The sequence below is a fragment of the Astyanax mexicanus genome, chromosome 18, assembly GCF_023375975.1.
Source record: "Astyanax mexicanus isolate ESR-SI-001 chromosome 18, AstMex3_surface, whole genome shotgun sequence".
Taxonomy (NCBI): Eukaryota; Metazoa; Chordata; class Actinopteri; order Characiformes; family Acestrorhamphidae; genus Astyanax; species Astyanax mexicanus.
The window spans coordinates 30,977,409-30,997,168 of record NC_064425.1 but is presented as its reverse complement, the minus strand read 5'-3'; the positions used below and the strand labels follow the sequence as shown (position 1 = coordinate 30,997,168).

General features: G+C 40.6%; 1 protein-coding gene across 2 annotated transcripts in view; it reads right to left on the bottom strand.

Moving 5' to 3' along the window:
• Positions 1-19,760, bottom strand: part of LOC103029765 (dynein heavy chain domain-containing protein 1) — a 51,805-nt gene that overhangs the window by 11,710 nt on the left and 20,335 nt on the right. For both annotated transcript variants that reach the window (XM_049467018.1, XM_049467019.1), the window contains exons 21-34: positions 16,040-19,205; positions 15,052-15,145; positions 14,770-14,956; positions 13,257-13,536; positions 10,369-12,202; positions 8,339-8,559; positions 7,882-8,065; positions 6,881-6,983; positions 5,761-5,910; positions 5,488-5,679; positions 3,771-4,202; positions 2,257-2,683; positions 1,591-1,671; positions 682-846 (exon numbers count right to left, since the gene is read on the bottom strand). In XM_049467018.1, coding sequence (XP_049322975.1) covers positions 682-846; positions 1,591-1,671; positions 2,257-2,683; positions 3,771-4,202; positions 5,488-5,679; positions 5,761-5,910; positions 6,881-6,983; positions 7,882-8,065; positions 8,339-8,559; positions 10,369-12,202; positions 13,257-13,536; positions 14,770-14,956; positions 15,052-15,145; positions 16,040-19,205 — 7,516 coding nt within the window. The remainder of the gene's footprint in view (positions 1-681; positions 847-1,590; positions 1,672-2,256; positions 2,684-3,770; positions 4,203-5,487; positions 5,680-5,760; positions 5,911-6,880; positions 6,984-7,881; positions 8,066-8,338; positions 8,560-10,368; positions 12,203-13,256; positions 13,537-14,769; positions 14,957-15,051; positions 15,146-16,039; positions 19,206-19,760) is intronic.

The following is a 19,760-nucleotide window of genomic DNA, read 5'->3' as shown; positions in this document are numbered from 1 at the left end:
AGACACTTTTCTATCATCCCCATGATATTTATCGTCATATCGCACAGCACTAGTGGTAACTGTACCACATTTTGAGAACCACTGCTTTAGAAGATCCAAACTGAAGGATTTTTAGATACAGCTAAAAATATATTTTGGGGATGTGGGGTAGTGCACTATAGGCTTTTGTGGCACGGCCTAAGCTTTTGTCCTTACTGGCTATTTTCCCCTTACATTACTTTAACTTTTACAGTTTAAGTAGTTTTAAAGCCTGAACTTTTACATTTTAATTGAGTAAAATGCTTGAAGAAAACTTCTACAGAAGTATTTAAAACCCTAGCATCTGTACGTCTACCTGAGGAATGAATGGAGATACTTTTTCACACTTTTGCCATCAAGTAGAAGTAGAAGCAATAGTACTCTAATTTCCAACTCTGATTATTAATTGTAGTCTGAATATTCTGGGACTATGCTGTGTGAACTTGAACATGGTGTATGAGTATAAATATGACCTGTACAGAATTATGTGAAACTGAGACTGAAAATCAGCAGATACCGCTCACCAGCCGATCAATCAGCGAAACTTTACTATTAAATCTGATCTGATCTGATCAGAATAGATAAATGAAGCTAGTAATATGAATGCAGTCAGAATCATATAACAGCAATTTCCAGTGGAAATGTAATAAACCTTTTTCTCACCTTCCAGCAGTACGAGTACAGGGAGTGAAGAGCTCAGGACGAGGTGAAACCCAGAGCGAGGAGATGTCTCTGAATGTTCTGCATTAGATGAGTATCGATGTAACAACTGGAGAAACTCTTCACTGGGATCAGCACACTCAGTATCAGTGATCAGCACTCTCACACCTGCAGGAGATAAAATCACTGTACTGTACTGTACGAGCTAAGAGGAGGGCAGTAATCTCAAGTCTTTTGCAGCCTCCATCAGGTTTTTTTTCAGCATTGCCTTGTATTTAACTCCATCCATCTTTCCATTAACTCTGACCAGTTTCCATATCCATGCTGGAGAAAAGCATCTCTACAGCATGATGCTGCCACCACCATGTTTAACATGGTGTTTTCAAGCGATGTTATTTTCTGCCACACATAGTGCTTTGCATTTAGGCCAAAAAGATCAACTTTGGTCTCATCTGACCACAACACCTTCTTCCACATGTCTGCTGTGATACTACATGGCCTTTGGCAAACTGCAAATGACACTTCTTATGTTTTTTATTAAACATTGGTTTTCTTCTTGCATCTCCTCCATAAAGGCCAGATGGGTCTCTTGGCTGCTTCTCTGACCTTGCTCAAGCTGTTAGTTTGGGTGGACCATGGCCAGGTCTCGGTAGGTTTGCAGTTGTAGAATACTCTTTCTATTTTTTGGATAATGATTTAAACAGTGCTCCTTGGGATACTCAAACACTGCTTTAAACTTTTCCACACTTCTCGGACCTGTCTGGTGAGTTCCTTGGTCTTCATGATGCTGTTTGTTCACTAGTGTTCTCTAATAAACCACTGAGGCCTTCACAGAACAGGTGTATTTATATAGAGACTAAATTACCCACCTTTGCTTTAAAACATTATTTAGGTATTATATAGGTGGCACACCTGTCTCTGCTCCATGTCTGAGTTTCTTAAGGAATTCTGGGTCGTCTGCAGAAACCACCAGCTCATACTCATCTTCATCTCCTGGGAACAGACGTAATGGGCAACAGAATTAAAACGATAAATTAATAAACATTTATTAATTTATTATTTAATGTATATTTAGTTTTAGTAGTTTTTATCTTGATGCTCTATTTTATGGGAGAGAGTCAAGCATGCCAGATGCTTTTTATAGGAGACCCTAAAGTATTGAAATTTGTCTTTGCATCTTGTCTGTAAGATGCAAGTATGAACAGAATTGATCATAAATATTAAATATTTGACCATTTTTGGATCCAAGAGTTACTTAGTCCGAATAAAATAAACAAAAAATAAACTTAATATTCTATTAAAAGTCCATTTCCCAAAACTAAAAATTAAAACATGGACAGAAATGACGTTGCAGCAACATTACCAGAACGTTTAAAAATATTAAATAAATATATTGAACATCCAGAAAACTTGATAGTTTGAACATTCTAAGACTTTGTTAACTGTAATGTTCAGAAAACGTTCTACTAACCAAAAATTGCTATCTGACTTAATCACTTTTATTGTGATATATTATGGTATTGAATCATTGTCCAGCCCTTTATGAAACGCTGTGCAATTCTCACTGAAGTTAATCACCTGGTAGCAGGACCATTGGAGAACAGAGCTCCTCGCGTTGCCGTGGACCCGCCAGCAAAGTCCAGTTCTGGGCCCATGGAACCCTATTCCCCCATCGCAACAGTTCCAGAACCAGACGAGAAGAATCTTCTTTACTCAAACCATCATCATCATCCACCCCGACCGCTCGAGCCAGGACCCTGTAAAGTTCTGCACCCACAGGAACAGGTACAAACCCAGGGTTCTGAGCAGAACCACACTGTGCTCCATCAGGCAGAGATCCTGGTGGGTGGTCTGGACCAGCGTTCCTCCCTCCTGTCAGACACATTCTGTGCCACTTTTCTAGCAGATCTAATCGTGCGTCCGGTCCAAACGGGCCCAGGTAAACTATGGCAGCTGCCAAAAGCAGCGCATCTCCTGGAATGGTGCGCTTATTCATCTCTGTCTCCTACAGAAAGGAAATAAACACAGAACAGTGCTGGGCGATATGGTCAAAATTTATATGCCATAAACAGCCAATTAAAGCTGAGCAAGTATTCACAGGAAGTACTCGCCATGTTCACTTCTCAGCTCTTAATGGACGAAGATGGAGTTGGCTTATTAGGCATCTTCTTATTTACGTTCCACCTTAAATGATGTAGCCTCTGTTCTCTCCTATAATGTATATTTATACTATATATCCGATCTCCAATCAGCCAAACTTTGAAATCTGATCTGAGCAAAAAATGTGAATACATAAATGAAGCTAGTAATATAAATGTAGCCAGAATCATATAAAAACTGTATAAATAATATATAGATTTAACTTCCAGTGGAAATTAGGCATCTTCAGCTTCAGTTTGAACACACTTTCTCTTTTTCAATGTGTTTTCTTTCTTTTCATGACTATTTACATTGTAGATTCTCACTGAAGGCATCAAAACTATGAATGAAATAAATAATGAAAATAAAGAAACTAGACTATTTTAAAGAAACTAGAATATACAATTATTTCACCTTTTTTCATTAAGTACATAACTCCACATGTGTTTATTCCAAGTTTTGATGCCTTCAGTGAGAATCTACAATGTAAATAGTCATGAAAATAAAGAAAACACATTGTAAAAGAGAAATTGTGTCCAAACTTTTGCCCTGTACTGTACGTTACACCTTAAATGATGTAGCATCTGTGCTCTCCTACAATATTTAAGGTGGAATGAATTAAAAAAAAAAAAAAGCTAATACCTGCCCTGCTGACTGTATAGACCATGTGACATGTTTTTCTCGATAACGATATCACAATACTGTGATTCTGTGATGCTTCATATATCACAATACTATTCTCTATGATACTTTATAGCATCTGTGTTACTGAAGAGAATAAAACATTCCTAAATAATCAAATACCAGTAAAGAATTTAACTTTTTTGGTAAAGATTGTCAATCTCATTAATAAAATGCTTAATCTGTGAATAAATAAAAATGATCTGTTACAGGAAGGTCCAGTTCTTGCCCTAGTAATAAGTAGGACGTGTATAAAGATTATGATTGGGTACCTGCTGTAGGGAGCTCCATTTCTCTGTGTAGTAGCTGATTTGATGGACAGCAGCCACCGCCTCCTTCTCTCGAGCTTGAACCTCACGGATCTGCTCTGCCAGCTGGTCCAGACTGGTTCTGACCATCCTCTGCTGCCTCTCTGTGACCTCCAGCTGATCCTGGGCAGCCTCCTCCTGCATCCTCGCCTCCCGCAGCCGGGCACGTCTCTCCGCCGCGCTCTTCCACAACCGGCTCTTCTGGGCTTCCAGTGGGACCATCAGCCGCTGGACCACAGCGCACTGGTACACCGCCTGCAGCCAGCAGCTCACAGACTCGCAGGCCCGGCTCACGGCCCGGACCGACTCGGGCTGCAGCTCCGCCGACCGCACCACCTCACCCAGCTTATCAAACACCTCGTTACTTAACGAGGACCGGTCGAAGAATTCCAGCTCCTGATTAATCATAAACCACAACTTTAACACTAAACCAGAAATGAAAATATGAAAAACTAAATTAACTAAATAAAAGATAAAAAAAAATAAAAAACTCCTCAGTATTTTGATCCATGCGTTGGTGGGCTGCATTTCTCGACCACTACTTCACTGAGCTGTGTTCCAAAACCTAAGCATCCTTCATATACAGCTGAGAAATTCAGCCCAACATCCAGAGATTTATGATTAGAATCGCACTGCTAAGGTAAATATGTGATAAGAATAGCACTGCTGAGGTAAATATATAATTAGAGTAACACTGCTTAGGTAAGTTCATGATTAGAATAGCACTATTGAGGTAAATGTATGATTAGAATAACACTGCTTAGGTAAATTTGATTAGAATAGCACTACTGAGGTAAATATATGATTAGAATAGCACTACTGAGGTAAATATATGATCAGAATAGCACTACTGATGTAAATATATGATTAGAATAGGACGGCTGAGGTAAATATATGGTTAGAATAGCACTGCTGAGGTAAATTCATGATTATAATAGCACTGCTGAGGTAAACGTATGTTCAGAAAAGCACTGCTGAGATAAATGTATGATTACAATAGCAGTGCTGAGGTAAATATATGATTAGAATAACACTGCAGAGGAAAATGTGTGATTATAATAGCACTGTTAGGGCAAATGTATAATTGGAATAACACTACTGAGGTAAATATATAATAAAAATAACACTGCTGGGGTAAATATATGATTAGAATAACACTGCTGAGGTAAATATATAATAGAATAACAATGCTGAGGTAAATGTGTGATTAGAATAGCACTGCTGAGGTAAATATATGATAAGAATAGCACTGCTGAGGTAAATGTATGATTAGAATAGCACTGTCATTGAATTTTGTACCTTTCAAAAGAAAGAAAATAGAGAAAGGTTAATTTATTTATTATATTGTGACACAAGCTGCAAATATACCCCAAAAATGTATTCAGTGTTTTGCCTTCTGTGTATATATTTTTTTGTTTAACTTGGTCAAAAATGTTTTGTTGGTGCATCCCTAATAATAATAATTAATATTAATAACTCACTTCCACAAATAAATCAAAAAGCTTGCTGCAATTGCAAGAGGTTTGACCTTTCTAGTGACATTACCTAAAACCTTGTTAGACTGATCCATATGTTTGATTAATTAGCTACCCCATTGGACAGTTCTGTTGAGGCCCCGCCCCCTACCTGTACTGCAGCATGGGCTTTAGGGTATTTGGGCGTATGAGTGCTGGTGTCTGACCTGGATGAACTCGCTCTGACCCAGCAGGAGCTTGCTGTTCTCCCAGCTGCAAGGTTGATGGAACAGCATGCACACGGCGTTCATTAGCGTGACGACTCCAGCAGGGGGCTGTCTGTAGCTCCGCACCTCCTCCAGGTCTGATTGGTTTAAAGATCTCAGGGCATTCAGAGCTGCCTGGTACAGCGGACCCGCCTGAACAGAACTCAGAGTGAACAGTCTGAACACTAACAGCAGTGAAGCAGCAGAATCTGAGCGTTCTACAGGATTACGGACCTCGCTCATGGACCTTCGGATTTGCTGCTCCACCTGCTCCAGCTGCTCCTCCAGATCCCACAGTTCAGCCTCTGCCAGCAGGCGGCGCCGGCTAACTTCTTCACACTGCACGCGCTCGGCGTCCGCAGACTCCTGCAGCTGCTTTACCACCTACAGCAGGACCAGCAAATTAACTGCTCCATAAAAACAGAATTTTTTATACTAAACACTCTATAAATTACTGAACTGTTTTACTGATTATTATTCTAATTTGGAGTTGCATAAAAAATATATATTTTTTTTTTTACATTTCTGTCGACTTTATTGTAGACAGTATAAATCCAGACTTATTGCAACAGAGCAAGCAAACAAATCAATTGCCAAGACCCCTGAGCTAGCCAAGGGCCCCTAGATAACGTCTGGTTATGAACTGAATGCAAAGACACACTGTTTTTGAGCGCCCCTTTAAATTCTGTGGTCAATGCAGGAAAATATAACAACACTGTTATCAGAATCCCCCTTCAGGGGGGCGCCTCCCACTAGTTACTGACAGTAGCCATACAGACAGGTTTGTCATTCCTGCAGCCGGCAAAATATGAAACTTTCATTCATGAAGCCCAAAAAGAAAGGAGAAAATAAAACAAAGTGAATAGATAAGTTAGGCCTATGTGTACAAACTGTAATTTAAAACAGTTAGTGCAACTTTTTTCAAACGTGCTGATAATTTGTCTACACTCTATAATATTATATTAACAGAAAATGCAGATCTGTTTCAGATTCACTCACTCACTATTGCATTTAATTACATAATATTCCAATAGCCTAATTTTTTTATGAAGTTGACATTTGGATTGGGGCCCAAAAATGCCTTGAAACATCTCTGAATGAACCCAAAGTGTTTTTGTGTGTGTGTTTTATCTGATCAACTGCAGGGCTGAAATGCATGTATAGATGTATATTAACAAATAAAATCAAATCAAATAAATGTCAAAGAAAATGTAAAAAAAACTTTATCTAGCATTTTCCGCAATTCTCCAACCTTTTCTGATGTGGGTTAGTATTCTGTCTATAATATAACCCATATTTTTCTAAAAAGAAAAGAAATGACATTGTACAAATATACTGCGGTGATTAGTGGTACCTCTTGTGTCTGGTCATATCTGGCTTGAAGAGTGAGAAGCTCTTCTCTGAGTTTCTGTGCTGATTCAGTCACGCCTCTCACCCGGGCCAGAACTGACCCCAGCCTGCCAGACCACAAAGTACAGATCACATCCAAAATATAATTTAAACACTTTATCGTAACAAACAAAAACAAAAATATATTTGTTTTACATTAAAAATAATATGTCTATTCTTCCCTTTTTTAGATAATTTTAAGCACATTATGTCACAATGATCTTAAAATCATTTTCTTTGTGACTTTCTGATTCTTTTTGTTTACTGATGGTTTAATCCACTCATTTACACTTCTGATCCAATTTCAATACATAGGTGCTGATAGGCTGCTGTGGTTTCATCATGAGCGAAGTTGACATCAATGTTAGGGGCAGACAAATACAGATTATGACCATGTAAAAAAGTTTTCTTGAGAGTTCTGAAAATGTATTAATAATAAAAAAATAAGAAATCACATTTACGTAAGTATTCACAGCCTTCGCCATGAATCTCAAAATTGAGCTCAGGTGCATCCTGTTTCCACTGATCATCCTTGAGATGTTTCTAAAGCTTAAATGGAGTCCACCTGTGGTAAATCCAGTTGATTGGACATGATTTGGAAAGGCACACGCCTGTCTATATAAGGTCCCACAATTAACTGCATGTCAGAGTGCAAAAACCAAGCATGAAGTGAAAGGAATTGTCTGTAGACCTCCGAGACAAAATTGTCTCGAGGCACAAATCTGGGGAAGAGGATACAGAAAAATTTCTGCTGAATCGACCCAAAAGAGGCGGTACTGTGGGGAATGCAGCTTGTCGCTGATTGGTCTAAGACACTCAGAGGCAGGAGTTGCTGTCCAGAACAGTCACTGCTAGTTTAACACTGGTTTAATGTGCTGGAAACTCTTTCCTCCTTCTTGCCCTGTGATGGGGCATCACCTGATTGCCCTAATAAAGAAATTACCTTTAGATATGACCTGTGTTTACCTGGTGGTAGGTACTCTGCCCTGCTCTGTGAGGTGAGCATAGAGGTGGTGAAAGTGTCTCATCAGCTCAAAATAGTTCTTCGGACCAAACGGCTGAACATTCAGAGACGTGGAGGCGCAGTGTAGAGCAGACAGGTGGACTCCAGCCATCACTTCAGCTAAACTGTACACCACACCCTCACCTGCTGAGGAGAAAACACCTTTATACAAACTCCTTCATTTTTCATAAAATCACTGAAGCTGACATGCCAAAGTCATGGGACAGCAGTGTGTAAATTGATCATGAACTGTTACCTCAGAAACCTACGGGTCCCTACGGGTGTTACCTACCTTACACAGCCATATAAGCTGTGAGGTGTTATCTTTTGAGTAAGGTTGATTGGTCAGTGTGCTCACAGTAAGGTCATGTGAATTATGTGTCAGTGTCCAGTATATATACAGTATGTGTACACTCTTACCATGAATATCTGATGGTAGATTCTGAAGATGCTGCTGTAGATGCTGAGAGGCGATTTGAGTTAAAATGACTGAGCTCCACGGCTGGTACACATCCACACATGAGCACAAGCTGAACAGCCTGGTCATATGTGGCACAGCAACAGGTGATGGTCCAGGTTGTCCCTCATTAAAGGACAGCAGCAGAAAGATGTGCAGATTTCTGCGTCTGTTTTTGAAACGCCTGAACAAAAAGAGAACATGCACCACTGTGAGAAATATCATTACTGCTATATATATATAACTATATATTAAAACTTATACTGGGGGTGGTGAGGGTGATGCTCCACTGTGACTCCTGACACTCCATGATTAACAACAAACTATAACCTGCATCTTTTCCGAACTTTTATTTTACTAAACTTAACTTTATATGAGTTCAGTTGTGTTGCAAATAAATTATATTATCACATGACAATCAATTTACCAGTTTGTGCAGTAGATTCTTAGAAAACGACTAGATTCAGCATTGCTCTTGAGTCTGTGTATTTGAATAATTAATTGAAAGGGATGTGTTCAAAATAATAGCAGTGTGGAGTTAAATTAGTAAGGTCAATCATTCAATCAATCATGAAACAGGTGTAAATCAGGTGCCCCTTATTTAAGAGTGAAGCCAGCACATGCTGTACATGCGTTTCTACTTAAAAGCCTGAGAAATGTGGGTCGTTTAAGACATTGTTCAGAAGAACAGTATACTTTGATTTACAGTCGTTCTACAGCTACATTTTAGTTTAGAGATTCACAGTAATGCTGAATTCTAAAAAAAACATTTTTTTTCAGCAGACTAAAGCACTGCCTCTATGATCAGGAGATTGCTGGTTTGAATCCTGTACATGTTCCAGTTTGCCATCAGCTGTCGAAGCCCTGAGAGTGCACAATTGGCTTTGTCCTCTCTGGGTGGGAAGATGACACTCTCTCTCTCCCCACATCACTCCAAAGGGTGATGTCAATCAGCACAAGGCGTCTGTGAACTGATGTATCGGAACCGTGTCTACTCGGCTACTCTGTAATGCTGCACCAGCAGCAGTTTGAAAAGAGGCGAAATTTGACTCCCCATCTATCAAAGGCGTGTGCTAGTCTTCCCCTTATTGGTATTCGAGCATCACTAGTGATAGTGGGAGGCCTAATGAGTCGGTTGAGTAATTGGCCCTAAAAACTGGGGAGAAAAATTGGATAAAAAACTAAATAAAAAAATAACGTACTTTGAGTTTCTAAAGACAAATGCACACACTGCTAATTTTTGGAAAAGCCTAACTTGGTTATATATATAATATTATAATAGTGGATTTCAATAAAGATTATAAAGGACATGTTGAGGTTTTACTTTGCTGTTTTTCGTCATTATTATTGGCTTTGATAAACATTGAGAAAGAGCAGAATTCTGGATCTCTCAATGTCAAACATGGCAAACAAGATTTTGATTAGATGACAGTGGCACCATCTGCAACCTGAGACAGAGAAGCTGTGTTTATCTGTTTCTTGTAAGCAGTGGTTGTGACTGACAGATCTTAAGTGTTTACTGAGGTTCTGATATCTGTAATGGAGTTACAGCTCAGATTTTGACACAAGCTGTTCTTCACAACCACACAGCAGGCCACAGACCCACAGATCAGCTTAGTTTTAGCTCTCCAGGTTTAGCTTTAACTTTAGCTCACAATTCAAGCAATGTGAGTGACCATAGTTATGCTGACATAAACCTTAGTCACTTTTGGGTCCGCCCATTTTTGCATCCAGTGGAGAGCAATAAAATAAAATACAGCAGATTATTAATTAGCCTATGGGAAGATATACTTTGTACGTTTACAATGTGAGCGCTAATGACCCAGAAGGTCATAATTGGTATGAAAAAAATCTGGTTTTGGTTCCCAGGGGCTTCTAAAAATCTGTGATTATAAACCTGACTACATTGCTACACGTTATGTTAAAGCAGTGTAATGCATGTATAGTGTTATATACAGTACATATGAAACAATCATGGACGTTTATGTCGTACCTCTTGAAGATTTGCCCACTCTTTCCAGGTTTGCTTGAGTTCTTCATGGCTGTGATATTAAGCATCACATCCTTTATAAATTCATCTAAGTAGACATCTTCTGGGACATCTGGAACAACTGCTTTATTAGCCATCACAACCATTAGCTTATCCCTTACGGCCTGGCTAACATCCTCATGGACCAGAACCACTGCAGGTCCACCATTCACACCAGTCTGGCTCTTAGTCTCTCTCAGGATCTCTGATAGTTTGGCTTCGTTTCCGTGATGAATCTCGATCAGTCTGTGTCCTGCTAAACGAGCCGCTAGCCGCACGGTGGTCTTCCGGCCCGTTTTCCGTCCTGCAGCCAGAATAACCCCATGTCCACCAGGCAGGAGCAGAGCGCGGAGGATCCGCACCAGATGATGAACTCGTTTGGGATAAATGGCAAAGTGGGTTTCTTGTTTTTGATTTACAATTTGATTCAACTGCTGTATCAGCATGTCCAAGTCTCGCTCCTGGTAGCTGTGCTGCTGTTTCTGTGCGATCCAGTCGACTGGTTTACGGAAGTCTGGACTGTAGACTGCACTGCCGATTGTAGAACCCATTTCAAGCAGCAGCTTTAGGAGCAATCTGGAATGGTCTTGGTCTTGGGAATGGTCTTCACATGTTGGAAGGTCACACTGATTCAATTTGGAATCAGAATCGAGCGGTTTTGCTTCATCTGATGAACTGTTATCCATTAAATTCAGTGCTGATTCACTCAGAGCTGATTTGCTAAGTGTAAAATCTTGTGGTGCTGATTCGTTCAGTACCGATTTAGGTTGGTCGTCAGCTATGCTGCACCCACTCGTCTCACTTTTGCTTTGCTTGCTTGAAGAACCAACACTGGGGTCATCTTCTTCACTGTCAATCTTAGAAGACCTTGAATTTGAGGCTCTTTGTTCCCCAGAACTTTCCAAATGACACTTTTTAACTTCTTCAATTGATGACTCTTTGGAGGCAACACTCTCTTCAATATTTTTTGTCTCTGTGGACCATTGAGATTGTTGAGACGGTTGAGATAGTTGAGATTGTTGAAACAGTTGGTTCTGGTGATCTTCGTTGATGTCTTTTAACTGACCTGTAGAGTCCAATTTGTCTGCTTTACTAGTTTGAGATTCAATCTCAACCAGTCGTCTTCCGTACCTCTTCTCGGACACTTGGGTCAAAACTGACACCAGGTTTTGAATTTCTTCGTCTGAGGATAGGCGATCCCCGAAGGTACGTAAACACTCGTGCATCCACAGTTGGGCGATGTTGAGCACGGTTGCCGCTGGACGCAGGTCAGCCTGAGTAAAGGCAGGTAAAGTCCAGGAAGAGATGCTGGACTTCCTTGTAAGTAAATGACCTGCTGAATTCATTGGATACCACAGACACATCCCTTGAAATACCTTCTGAAGGTCATGTAGGGAAAACCATGTGTAGGGAGAATGAACATCTGTAGAGTCATATAAATGTTCTCGCACAGCAGCGTAAACATCAAATGTAGCAGAAACTATGCACCGTGCCAGATCTGAAACTGCTGGCATGGACGGGAAGCGCCGGAGCCACGGCAGAAGCTGTGAGGAGTGGACAGAAAACAGAACCTCTGGCGTCACATCGGGAAGAACGAAGAGCGTGAAGAATCTGGAGAACCGAGGGGAAATCGTGCTGGGGTTTCTTCCGTCTATTCCGAAAGTACTGTGAGCTGCTAGATAATTCAGAGCTCCAGAGCTAAACGACCTGAAGTGATAGCCATGTGACATCCACACTCCTCCCTGAGAGATGCACTGGCGTAACATCTCCAACACCATCGAAGACTTTCCATTATTATCTGTCGAGATTCAGAGAGAAACAGTTAAGGGTCAGGGTTATATTTGTCTTGCCCTCTGCCCTAGACTGATTTTGTGAGACATTTTGCTAGATTTACACAGCTATATTTGCTTAAACATATATAAATCTAAACTTTACAAAATACATTATAGAAGACATTTTTACAGTGCCGGATGTTGTGATTTTCAGGGCATTCGAGGATATGTAAATTTGTCAGCAAGTCATTGTCTGTCTGCCTGCCACGTACTCTAGCTCTCACACTAAAACTCCATTTTCCAGGATGCACTGGCATCTAGCCTTCCGGATATGCAGGATCATGTGACATTTTGGCAATCAGGCTCACCTGATTACTGAGATTTCACACAACTATCTTTTCCTGTATAAATACCCACTGTTTTCCCCAGTTCAGTGCTCGGTATTAAAAAAAAAATTCATAGCTCTTCTAGAACACATTTCATTTGTGTTTGCTTCTTTGTTTCTGTATATTTTTGTATTTCTGTATTTTTTGAACACTCTTTTGCTTAGCCCCTTTGTTGTTTTGTTAGCCTTCTAGATGTCAACCTATTTTTGTATTTTTTTAACTATCCCTTTGCCTTACCCTTCCACTCTATTGGATTGGATCTCTGGATATCATGTGTATGACTTCCTTGCCTTACTCTAGTACGTTGCATTTTTCTGCTGCCCTTTTGTTGCTGACCTTGCCTGTCCCTGACTATTCTTATAGATTTACCCTTTTGCTTAATAAACTGTGTGTTTGGTATCCACGTATGCCTGTCGTGTGTTTGGCCACCATGACAATTGAGATGAAAATAATAACAGAATTTAAGCATTATGTTTAGTTTCGATGTTTGGATGAAAAAAATAATTTGATTTGTAATAAATTATATACATTTCTTCTATTCTGAGGATGTTCATTATAATGACATGATTAATACGTAGTTAATAAAAATTGACATGAAGAAAATATAAACAGGATTTTTTTATTATTTGTATTTGTTGAATGGTTTAGCTGGTATACAGCAGCAGCCAGCAAGATCTTTTTTTATTATACGTACCAGAAGGAGCTTCATGCAGGTCATCTACAAACAGCAGTAAAGGTGGATGCTGGGCGATGGTTCCCGCAGGGTGAAGTCCAGCCTGATGACGGGCCACGCGTTCCAGTATATATCGTAAATTAGCAGCCTGCAGCGGTGGACTGACGGAAAAGTTTAAGCTTGTCCTTCGCTGTGATAAAAACCTGCAGAGCGAAGTTTTGCCTGAAGCTGATTCTCCCACTAACAGCGCCGGCCGACCTGCATCCAGCACCCGGTCCAGCAGGTAGGCATGCTTCTCATACTGCAACATAAAGTAATGAGATTTTATTTAATCTAAAATTAAAATAAAATGTAGTAGATCAAACATTCTGAGTCCAGGGTTTTCATTAGCAGTCATGTACTTTACTCAGACAGGCTAATGCAGGATCCATGTTTCTCAAATTCATTTTTATTTATTTATTTTAAACTCTGTAAGAATTACAGTACTGATCAAAAGGTGACTGGCTTACATCACTTTACTCAATGAAGTGAGTTCACTCAAAACCCAGGGTATATCTTGTTGAATGTGTGGAGGAAAAAACATTTGCCATAATTAACATACAAATAAGGCAAACCAGGAAGAGCTTAAAATGTTCTCTCAGGGAAGAAGTATATTCAACAACCATCCCAGATAGGGCGATCTGACCAAGACATGAAGGTGTCAGAATTCAATCAGTAATATGTCTGCTCTCCTCTTAGTAATACACATTTGGTACCACATGCCTAACAGAGGAGCTAATGTATATATAGTGTATTCTTTAGCTGCTGGTGTATCTTGTTACTGCTTTTTGTAATAAAGACAATAAATGACTATTTTTCATCAAGTGCGAAGAGACGTCCTTTTTCCCTTCAACTCCCGTAAAAATAAAATACCCTAATCGTATCTCATTTATTGTCTGCTTTTAGTATTTTTATGTTTTATTTAATGTAGTCTTATGATAAATTGCCCTTCTGAATGACTGGAATTCTTGGCAAAGAATGCATTTATTGAGATCATCCCGACTTCCCAACTCATTTCAAACATTATAGATGTGGTGTCATGTAGTGTATATTAGTAGTGGGACAATATATCGATATGGGGCTCTTATCACATGGTTTTCATTTGTGTTACATTATCGTTATATGGCGACAAATATGGGCGCTGTAAACTCCCTAAGCCCCGCCCACAAGTAGACTTACTAAAGTTACTGCTTCATTATTCCACATGGTGGCGCTACAATCCATTGGTTGTTAAATTGTGTGAAAATGACACCAATAAATTCATAATCCCTGTTATTTGAATATTTAGAAATATTTTATCCTCTTTAGTAACAAAGATGCTGTGAAGTATCGTAAAAAATTGTATTGTGATATATCAAGTATTACACAATCGCAACATCGTAATATCATTATTGTGGCAATATTATATCGTTAGATTCTCTGTGATTCACATTTGTAGTGTATTTGGCATAAGAGAACTTAAATATGAAATTATAAAAGGTATGAATATACTGACCTGTGGGACAGGTGTGTATGAATGCTGTGGGTTTCTGGTAAAGCTGGCTAAACTGGTTGCATCATCCATCTCTCTGTCTCTGAGATTAAAGAAATGATCGAAAACCGTATCCTCAGCTGACACTTCGATTTTATAACGGCTCTCGAACAAGGCCTCTCGTGCCAGAAGGTCAAACTTTGGCCAGTGTCTAAAATAAAGAGGATAAAAAGCAAAACATGAAAACTCCTTCAGCTTTAAATATTTTTACTGCTTCTGAAATTTCTGATGATTTTAAGGTCATACCTGGGATGCAGGTGTCCACCAAACCCCCAAACGTAAGCTATCACAAACAGGTTCCTGGCTTGAAGCTGGGTGAAGATTGGGTCGTGGCAAAAGTCTCTCAGGAGAGAAAGAAATATAACAAACACAAAACATTAACAAATCAAATCATATTCAAATTAACTCAAATACACTGACATGCCAAAAGTCATGGTAGACTTAGGAGCACCCACATCTGTATTACTTGTGAAGTTTTATCTTATGAGGAAGGTTGATTGAACATTGGTCAGTGTGCTAATGGTAAAGCCAGGTGAATTATGGTGAATGAGTGGGAGTGAGAGCTGATAGTGGGTGCAGATGAATGGGATTCTGAATTTGTGCGGGTATAGCATCACATCAATGTCAAAATTCGAGGTCACAACAATACCAGGTGAAAAAAATCAACCAGCTATTTTGCGTGCGTAATATAACTTCTCGTGAGCACAAATGTGAAACTAGCGACCAAAAAAAGGAATCGTGTGAGCGCTGAAGAAAATGTTGCTCTCGAGCTTAATTTTTCTCCTCTCGGGTGCTTTTTTTCCTCGCCCACAGTGTGAATTACCTGCAGCAGCAGTTTGTGCTCGACTGAGTGTTTTGCGCTTGAGTTTTAAAAGGGGTGGTTTTGACAGTTTGTGGGCGGGGCCAGGGTCACCTCCCTCAGCGAACGCTATTGGCTGATATCTCCAGGGTTTGTGACGGACCCGGGTAGACAGAGCCGTTTGCTCCAGGCACTAAACCCGGGTAGACAGAGCCAGAGAACGGGTTTTTTTGCTCGCTAGCTTCACATTTGTGCTCACGAGAAGTTAATTTACACATGTAAAAATTTAAAACATGCCGGTTGATATTTTTCACCAAGTAGTTTTGTGTCCCTGACTTTGATGTGACGCCATATGCGGGTGTTTTCACACTGTTAGTCTGCAAATGCTAAATGTATATATGCATTCATATAAAATAAGGAATGTCGTAAAGTTACCTCCTTTTTGAGTTGACTTAGTTGACGATTTCAAGCCACACCCCTCGTCAAACTCTTCTAGAAGAGCATGGAGGATATTAATGAAGGAGGTTATTTCTCTCAGGCCATCAATAATGCCTTCATCTCCTTCACCAGACAGTACAGTAGTCAATGAATGGTGTTTAATGAAAGTGAGAGTTCGAGAGAAAAGGTCATCAGCTGCAGATTTCCACATCTTTAGAGTGTTTCGGTCCAGAGCGTCATCCTGATATAGAGTGTCCAGCTCATTTTTCCATATAGACTTCCAAAGATCCTGTCCTGAAACATGTACCAGGCTGCACTGTGCCAGTGTGGAGGGTGCTGCATCCCTCAGACTGGTATTCTCAATGATTATTTTCAGTTCTTGTGATGGCTGGACTTTTTCGCTTGACAAGAGGCAGAGGCAGGGATCTCTGAGGTCACCAAGCGTTCTTAAAGAGTAAAACCATCCTGGGTGATCTGAAGGTTCCCCGTCCAGGACTAGCCATTGAACGTTTGGTTTCTTAGCCTTTCTATCTTTGGCTCTAGACAGATCATTGACCAATGAATCTCGCTCTCCTGAGGTTCTTATCACTTTGGTAATGGCGCCATCGCACCAGCAACCTGGGTGTCTGTAGCATCTACCAAAAAGTTCCTCATGGGGCAAAGCATTGGGGAACAGGACCACTGTGTTGATAGAGTACCAACGTGAACCTGAAGGAACCTTGGTTTTGGTCTTGTCTGCAAGATCATCCTCTTCATCCAATTCACTTTTTGAGGACTTTTCCGCAAGTCGTCTGAGGGCCCCCGCAAGAGCTTGATACAGTGTCGTCTTCCCACTTCCTGCTGGTCCAAGTAGCATAACCACCTTAGACAACTCCAGGGTCTCATACAGGGTCAAAGCACTGTCTAGCATTGGTGAATCAGGCCAAAGTCCTGTTTCCTGCAGCTCCTCTGAGACAGCGTTCCTGAGGACATCTTGCTCCCTCTCTTTAACATATTTCTGAAGAATCGTGAAGGATCTTCCTGTTGGAAAAATTTCCTCAAAAATGTCTTTGAACTGTGAGGCTCGGCTGGGCTCAGTAATGGCAGGCAACACCACCACTGCCACTGCTCTGACTACATACTGTTCTTCTCTAACTGCATTTACTACTGAATCTCTACCAAAGCATTGGTAATGGCCTGAACAACGGTCTTCACTTCCTTGTGGTATTTTGTCAGATCCCTGACATCGAAGAGCTGGATCATCATCAGATCTTTGTCCATCTTGTACATGCTGGACAAATCTGCCTACTTTATTTTTCTCAAAATAGTTGTAAAGGTACAACCCAGAAGCATGTATGACTCTTTTGAGTAGAACAAGCCAGGAAGTCTGATCTCTGCAGACGTAATCTGGAAGGCAAAACAAATCCTTCGCTAGGCTAAACAGAGAAACTAGTCTTCGGCTTAAGCTGGCTGCTTCCGAGAATCCCAAAGACACAAGCAAAACCTCTGTGATGATACTGTAGTCTGGATGCATCAGTGAAACAGGTCTTGTCACAACTCGCAGGTTTTCTGGGATTTCAGCTGAGTACCCATTTGAGGAGATAAGGACACAACCAAAGCTTGGCTTGACTGAAATGTTACTGCCTGCAAAAGGTACTTGGCACTCCATTTCTGCAGTTTTTTGACACCAAGGTTTTCGCTCTGGTAAAGCCAAATCATTAAGATCTTGTAGCTCCTGTACTTTTTGCTGTTTAGGAACTATGGACAGATGCTGATGAAGGTCTGTTAGATGCTGCCCAAGAACAGATAGACTTCCCTGATCCATTGATTCCACAGAATCGAGTACTAGCCATGCACCAGTTTGGAGCGCACCAATCAGCATTTGACAAACAAGTGGCAAACTTGTACTGGCACAAATCCTCAAGGTGACTACCTGCCGTCCCAGAGCCCATCCTAACTGGAGTAGGGTCTCTTTCTTTCCTGACATGGAGGGTCCACTAATGTAGGCACACCTGTAACTGCTAAGGGCAAAGAGAATCACCAAAAATGCTCGTTCTGTTGAGGAAGTGTTGACCGCCATCCAATTCTCAGGCCCTATATATTCGTAGCCATAGGGCAATTGCATTCCTAAGATATTCACATAAACTGAGTGTTCTGTGCAGCACAGATCTTCCTGAGACAATCCACTCTGATTCCAGTTATCAGTGGCACTGTGGCGATATGTCATGGTCCTTTGCCATTTGAAAGAAGATTCCAGGCTGCCCTTTACCTCAGCAAGGCCATCAATCTGTTGGTAATGCTTCATCGTAAGTAAAATTAAGGCTCGTAGTGCAGTTAAAGCATGTTTAGTAGCTAAAGTGCCATCGCACAAATTTGCGAATATAGCTTGCATGGCTTGACAGAGGCTCTTAAGTTTTGCAGCATTCCGAGACTTAAGTGACTTCCTAATGCTCTGATCTGGGTCCTGGAAAGCCTTCTCAACTTCACTGCACCAGAGAACCTCCTCTGCCACCAAACAGCACTGCACTGGATACTCAGATGCTTGCTGCCAAAAGGCTGGCAGCTCAGAAGCCTCAGGAGAAGGAACACCGTTTTGTTCTAACTTCTTTTGACACTGTCGAGCAAAAATGCGTCTGTGCATTAACTGCTTAACTGTTTCATACAACCTGTTCTCCAGAAGTCCGAGCCATATCAGAGGATCTACAGGAGGCTCCAGTGGACAGAGGAAGGGCAGGTGTTCTTGTAGAGCACCGTATACGCCTTGTACCCTCATTGCTGGCCTGGACAGTACATACTCATTAGAATCTGTCTGACTCATGAGGTCATTCCCACTGCTGTTGGTCACCTCAAGCCCCTGTACTCCTCTGAAGCATTTGCGTACCAGTGGGAGCAGAGATAAGGGTGTTGGGTGCAGGGACAATATTTTCATCACTTCTCCATCGCTGAGGAACTGCAGTCTGGGGAACTCGCCACGCACTGAATCCACAAGATCCATCAACTCACTGCATACTTCCTCTAATACAGTGAGTCCTTCAGTGAAAAGAATGCGTAGATTCTGTCCCTGGAACTGACCACAGGTCTCTGTCGTTTTCCACAATCGTACGAAATTCAGCACATGCGGGTCACTTAACGTAATCTGAATAATCTCCCGAAAGGTCTTATCCACCAAGGAAAACTTCTCCATCTGCAACACAACCAAGATTTTACTATACAATATAGTCAACATACTACTACTGAGTACCGTATTTTTCGCACTATAAAGTGCACCAGATTATACGGCGCACTATCGATGAACGACTATTTTCTGGTCTATTTTCAAACATAAAGCGCATCATATTATAAGGCGCACCTTTAATAAACGTCATTTTTCTGGTCTACTATCACACATAAATCGCACTGGATTATAAGGCGCATTTTAAGAGACACTATAAGGAACTTCCAATTCAGCAGGACTGGGTGGTGGTGGACGGGGGTTAAGTAACAAAGTTAAGTAAAGCTAAGCTCAGTAAATAAAACTTTTTATTTGGGTGAGTAAAGGGCTTCCATTTATTTACAGTAAGCTTAGATTCCTGAATTTCTCCAGCACTAAGGCTGCATTACTTGTGTTTTATTAATGCAGTACTGTAGTAATGTACTACTGTATTAATGTACTAATGTACTAATGTAGTACCATCCTAATGTACCAATGTACTACTGTATTAATGTACTACAGTCATAATGCATTAATGTAATAATGTAC